Source organism: Nyctereutes procyonoides, unplaced genomic scaffold (genome assembly GCF_905146905.1).
Source record: "Nyctereutes procyonoides isolate TBG_1078 unplaced genomic scaffold, NYPRO_anot_genome, whole genome shotgun sequence".
In the NCBI taxonomy this organism is placed as follows: Eukaryota; Metazoa; Chordata; class Mammalia; order Carnivora; family Canidae; genus Nyctereutes; species Nyctereutes procyonoides.
The window spans coordinates 2,800,437-2,806,237 of NW_026575045.1; the positions used below are offsets into that span (position 1 = coordinate 2,800,437).

Consider the following 5,801-nt stretch of genomic DNA (forward strand, 5'->3'; position numbering starts at 1 on the left):
TTGATAGATACAAGTATATAAAATCAGGGCATGAACATGACTTGATAAATTAAGTAGACTTAACTTCAATACTATAATAAGAGGGACCAATTCAAATTCTCACCATTTGTTTCACACCCACAAAACCACCTCAAGGGCATTAACGATCTCTCAAAACTGATCAGTTTTGTGCAAGTAAACCATGTTTCTTTTAAAAAGACTTGTGCACTTGCCCAGGCTCAAGGATATTAAAATCTAGCACATAAAGCCCATTACTAGAGGTAGAAATACAGGCAATATACTGTTACGGCAACAACCATCGATTACAGTTAAGAATTTTTCTGTAACAACCAAATGGATAATCAAATATTGCAACAACTCAAGTATTACTGAGCAAAGTGCATTTCTACAGTATTCAGTGTTGCTATTCAGTTTTCTACCTTAAAACAGTCTATGATAACTGGCAGCAAAGAAGGTCCTTGCAATAGCCTGCCTCTGCTTGAGAACTTAGGATGTAATTATTGCATGCTGCTAATATACTATCTAAACATTAAAGATACTCCTAAAATATTTGATGGTAGACTATGATTAAGACATTACACTACAAAAAAAAACCTTATGCAGAAGGAAATCCTAACTGACGTGCTTCTGCTTTAAATATTGTGAAAACATTACAGCGGAATGAATTTTCGCAGTGGTTAGGTCAAATGCAGTTACGTCATAGCAACAGTATATTTTGCACAATTTAAGGCTTTGGCTGGTTCTTTAGTCAGCTTCTTCCTCTGACTCTTCTTCTTCAGCAGTTTCTAGCCAGGTTAGCCACTGATTCACCCGGAACAAAGCCTTGCCTTTCCCAGGAAACTCTTGGGTTATATCTTCTTTCCAAGCCAAGAAAGCTTCTTCTTCAATAATTTCCATTTCATAAAAGTGAACAAAAAAGCAGAGTAACATGCCTTTGGGGAAGTTGCTGTTATAGCAGTGCACCTGCAGAGCATACAGGGCACTCACTTGCAGATCAACGTGATCATGAAGGAATTTCTGCATTACTGGCTTGAAAGAAAGAAGCAGTTGTTTTTCCTGCTCTAACTGTTCTTTGGAAGGAGCAGAGGAAGAATCTGTCTCATCACTGGGTGGGTTTACTTCACTAGAAATATACTGTAAGAAGCTAGTCATTAAGATGTTCACAAATCCTTTATCTACATGAAGTTTGGGGGAGATGTTATCTTTAATCCATTTATATATGGTTTGAGGGGATGGATCCAACTTTATTTGCTTCAACAGTTCCTTCTCCAATTTGAGGAGTGGGAATAAGAAACTCAGTCCCTTTCCTTCCAAAATCTCCAACATGCGGTCCTTATTCTGATCAATTTCTGGAAGCATAGGTGTCCATCGAAAGATGAATGGATAAAGAAGATGTGGTCTATGTATACTATGGAATATTACTCAGCCATTAGGAACGACAAGTACCCACCATTTGCTTCGACGTGGATGGAACTGGAGGGTATGATGCTGAGTGAAATAAGTCAGTCGGAGAAGGACAAACATTATATGTTCTCATTCATTTGGGGAATATAAATAATAGTGAAAGGGAATATAAGGGAAGGGAGAAGAAGTGTGTGGGAAACATCAGAAAGGGAGACAGAACATAAAGACTCCTAACTCTGGGAAACGAACTAGGGGTGGTAGAAGGGGAGGAGGGCAGGGGGTGGGGGTGAATGGGTGACGGGCACTGAGGGGGGCACTTGACGGGATGAGCACTGGGTGTTATTCTATATGTTGGTAAATTGAACACCAATAAAAAATAAATTTATTTAAAAAAATTTAAAAAAAGGGAACCCTGGGTGGTGCAGCGGTTTGGCGCCTGCCTTTGGCCCAGGGCGCGATCCTGGAGACCCGGGATCGAATCCCACGTCGGGCTCCCGGTGCATGGAGCCTGCTTCTCCCTCTGCCTGTGTCTCTGCCTCTCTTTCTCTCTGTGTGACTATCATAAATAAATAAAAATTAAAAAAAATTTTTTTTAAAAATTTTAAAAAAATAAAAGTTTGAAGGTGATTTATTGAGAATACCCACTCTGTCTCAATTCTACTCATTCTTCAGTGACCATTTCAAATGCCATCTCTTCTAGGACTTTTATTCCCCTACTGATAAGAAGCTTTCCTCATTCAAATCCCAGTAACTGATTTGTGCAATTAAGGCTTTCAATCATATCCTGTCTTGTCTTATAATTGCCCTACTCTCCTCTGTCTGCCTCAATAGCCTGAGAGCTCCTGAATATTGCCTACTTAGTCAAACATTATAAATCCTTCAAAAACATTTTTTATGTTTCTAGGTTCACATACGAGATGCCCAACATATACCATATCTGTGTACTGCCCACATTGTAGTAAATTAATAATTCTTGGAATAAGACAGTAATAAATATCAATATCATTTGTCATAAATAAGAGGCAATTATTTTTAAGAAAACAATAAAACATAACAATGTGATTATAATTCTAGCTGGAATATAAGAAAACCTCAGTGTTTGAGGTGATTTCCTTATTAAAAAAGAGAGATTAACAAAAGTTAAAGAGTTGAAAAAAATATTCACACTAAGAAAAAGAACTGAAAAGAATTTGAGGAAAACATAGCTTTCTCTCTATGTAATTAATTTAACATTAATCCTTGTTACTATGTTTCTCTGAAAATATCCATACCAAGAGGGGCACCAACTTGCATTTGGGAAATACAATCATAACCAAAACTGGTGGATTAAAATTAAATATTTTAAATCAGTATTCTCATTTATGATCATGTGTTTTGCATCATGACAATGTGTCTTGCTAAAGACAATGATTCACCATTTTTGAAGGATTTGTAATAGTTAACTAAGTAGGCAATATTCAGGAGCTAAAATATGAAGTTGATTTTATGAAAAACAAGTTACATTTAAATAAGGCTTTTGAAAAAAGAACAATGAAAAAAATGTAGGTGGATTTAGAAGCTTTCCTTATTTCAATTTACACCTTAAGAGCATTTCACTTATTAATGGGTACTTAATGGTTCACCAAGTAGAATGCTTACTTCAGAAAGATAAGTATAGATAAGTATGAAAAAATTGAATAATGGTTTTTTTATCCCCTTTATTTCCTGCAGAACCTAAAAAAAATAGTAAAGACTTACTTGATATCTCTTGGGAGCGTATGTTCATAATCAGCTTTCATTTTAATCATTCTGAGATTTTTAAAGTTCAAAAATTCACCTTCAAAGAAAGTTCTTTGTTTAGACGGTATTCAGAGCCACAGCAATTCAACTATGGAATTCTGGGCACAGAGACATCATCAGAGATTTTTCTCAGCATCCAGGTGGGCTGGGAGAAGGTAGCACTGGGTACTCAGGCCTATGTGGTCAGAACCCCACAGTTATGGAAGCTGGGGTATCAGAACAGGGTTTACTCATAGAAGCAGATGATAGGGTCAGCTCTTTACTACTACTACCTTAACTCACAGAATGACTTAGGCAATCAGGATTTCAGCTCCTAGTAAGAGAATCAAGAATAGCGTAAGTTCTTTCTTTCTTCCTTCAACCAAAGAACAATGTTTTTTTGATAGACAACTTTGAACCAACTTACTCCCTGGGCTACAGGGTAGTAGATGACTTATAGGTGCCTGACCCATTTTGGTACTTAGTACTCAGTTCAGGATTTATTAGGATGACTTAACCATAGAAGGATGAAGAATTAAAAAGAATCCATCTATGTGGGTTAAGTTTTTAGGCCACAGATGCAGTTTTGGTAATAGGATAAGACTAGCTGGTATCCTAAAGATTGGGTATTGGCAAAAGCGGAAGGCATAGGCAGCCAGCAGACATCAGCAGAGCTGGTGAAACTGGAGTATCATAGCAGGTGGGTGGAGTAAAGTCTAAGTTCTCACAGGCCAAGTGGGCAGGTGGGTAGGTCAGAGAAGACTGTGGGCAGGGAGCAAGGCTACAGCTACAGGGTTGAGATTCTGGGCAGAAGTTGAGTTCATAAAGAAGTGACCTGGTTGTGGCTAGGAATAAGAGCAAAGTAGAGCTAGGAAGGAGTGAATGCTGGGTGGGGTATCAAAACACAGTCTTGGGAAGAAGAAAACAAGACAGGACTCCCCCTCCTCTTCCCCAGAGAGGTACAAGAAGGGGATTTGGTCATTAAAAAAAGAAGAAAAGGCAAAAATCAATTTATTAGAACTAGAGCTAGAATTAGAGGGATTCAGAAAGTAGAAAGAAGCGAAAAAATGAAATAATTTCCTAAATTATCTGAATTTCTAAGGCTGATATCTTGTTTTATATTTGGTCTCTCTCTTTTGTGTTAAAGGCTTTCCTGGAACATATGATATTCCTTGGCAAATAATGAACATTTAAGAACAAGGCACTGAAAAACTCTATGTGTACAAGCACACTGCTTATCAACTCACAAGACTCATTGTAGAACAATCAGGATAGGAGTCACATATTTTGGATGAGACCCCCAAACATCAGGATGTGGCAATCTCTTTCCCAGGTGACATTCTGTTTCTTCAAGGTGGAGTCCTCTGTTTTCTGCCTGAGAAGTATCTGGAAGATATCTGGAAGATAAATACACAGCAGAAGGTGGGGGAGGTTTCTATCATTCAGTATGCATACTCTTTCAGGACCTCTATGATCAACCCATGTTTCACCCACCATCTTGCCACCATGTCTAAAACTACCCATATTCAATGCTGCCTAATAGTTAATCTCATCCCTTGACCATAATCACAGGCTATCTTTAATACAGAAAGAAATCTAAGGGTCCAGTCACTCAACAACATGATTTCCAACCAGTTTTTCTGTTTTTAAATTCCCACCCTCAGCAGAACTTGGTGTGTCTAGTTTCAGGTCTCTTAGGGATCCTGTGATGAGGATGAGCTCATGTTGCATTATTACTTTATTCTGAGGGCCCTATGACTTCTAGCTTCCTCCTCTCTTTTAAGTCACTTACCACTTCTTCCTCTTTTGATCTCACAGAAAAGTTGAGATATTTAATTTCCTGATTTTTCTTCTGTTCTCTTTGTCTTTGAGGCTTTGCAGTTTTCTTCTTTACTGGAATATTATTATGTTCCTGAGAAGGATTCATCTTTTTTTTTAAGATTATGTATTTATTTTTGAGAGAGAGAGTCAGTGGAGAGAGCAGAGGGAGAGTGACAAGCAGACTCCAAGCTGAGTGCAGACCCTGATACAGGGCTCGATCCCAGGATTCTGAGATCTTAGCCTACACTGAACTTAAGAGTTGGACACTTAAAATACTGAGCTACCCAGGATCCCCAAGAGGATTCATCTTTACTGAAACTTCCTTCTAGGAACTTTTTGACAACATGGAAAACTAGAGAGAAGATTTGGTACTTAGAATGTCAAAGGCAATCTTCATATTACTGTAGAATCAAATGAGTGGGCATATAGATAAAGTTATTGTAACAAGTCTTGATAGAAGGGAAGGAGGATGACTCAATTATTCTGATTATTCATGGAGAACAAGAAAGAGTACTCTAGAGCCTAGTTAGTAGTTGGTCTTAATTTAACTCTCCATTGGGTAGAAGTCAGGCTGAGCTTGCTAGGCAGAATTGACCCAGGCTTTCCTCAGAAGATTAACTTTACCTGAATTCCAACCCATCTTACCCCTCCTTGGTACACTCCATTTCTTGCTTTTTTGGAATCATGTATTTTCTCCCCTCCAAAGCAGTTTACCCATTCTCTGCTAATTACCTATATTTATAGTGAATGTTGCTCACAGGCACACAATAGCATAAACTTGATATCTGATTGACTTATTGATGAGTGATTCCCAAGTG

At 38.0% G+C, this 5,801-nt stretch overlaps 1 protein-coding gene across 1 annotated transcript; it reads right to left on the minus strand.

Annotated features, from left to right (window-relative positions):
- Window positions 1-439: 439 nt before the first annotated feature.
- LOC129509267 (eukaryotic translation initiation factor 4 gamma 2-like) lies at window positions 440-1,359 on the minus strand. The gene has a single exon (XM_055324704.1). It carries the CDS (start codon window positions 1,357-1,359, stop codon window positions 745-747), a length of 615 nt encoding a protein of 204 aa, XP_055180679.1. The 3' UTR covers window positions 440-744.
- Between the last annotated feature and the right edge of the window lie 4,442 nt (window positions 1,360-5,801).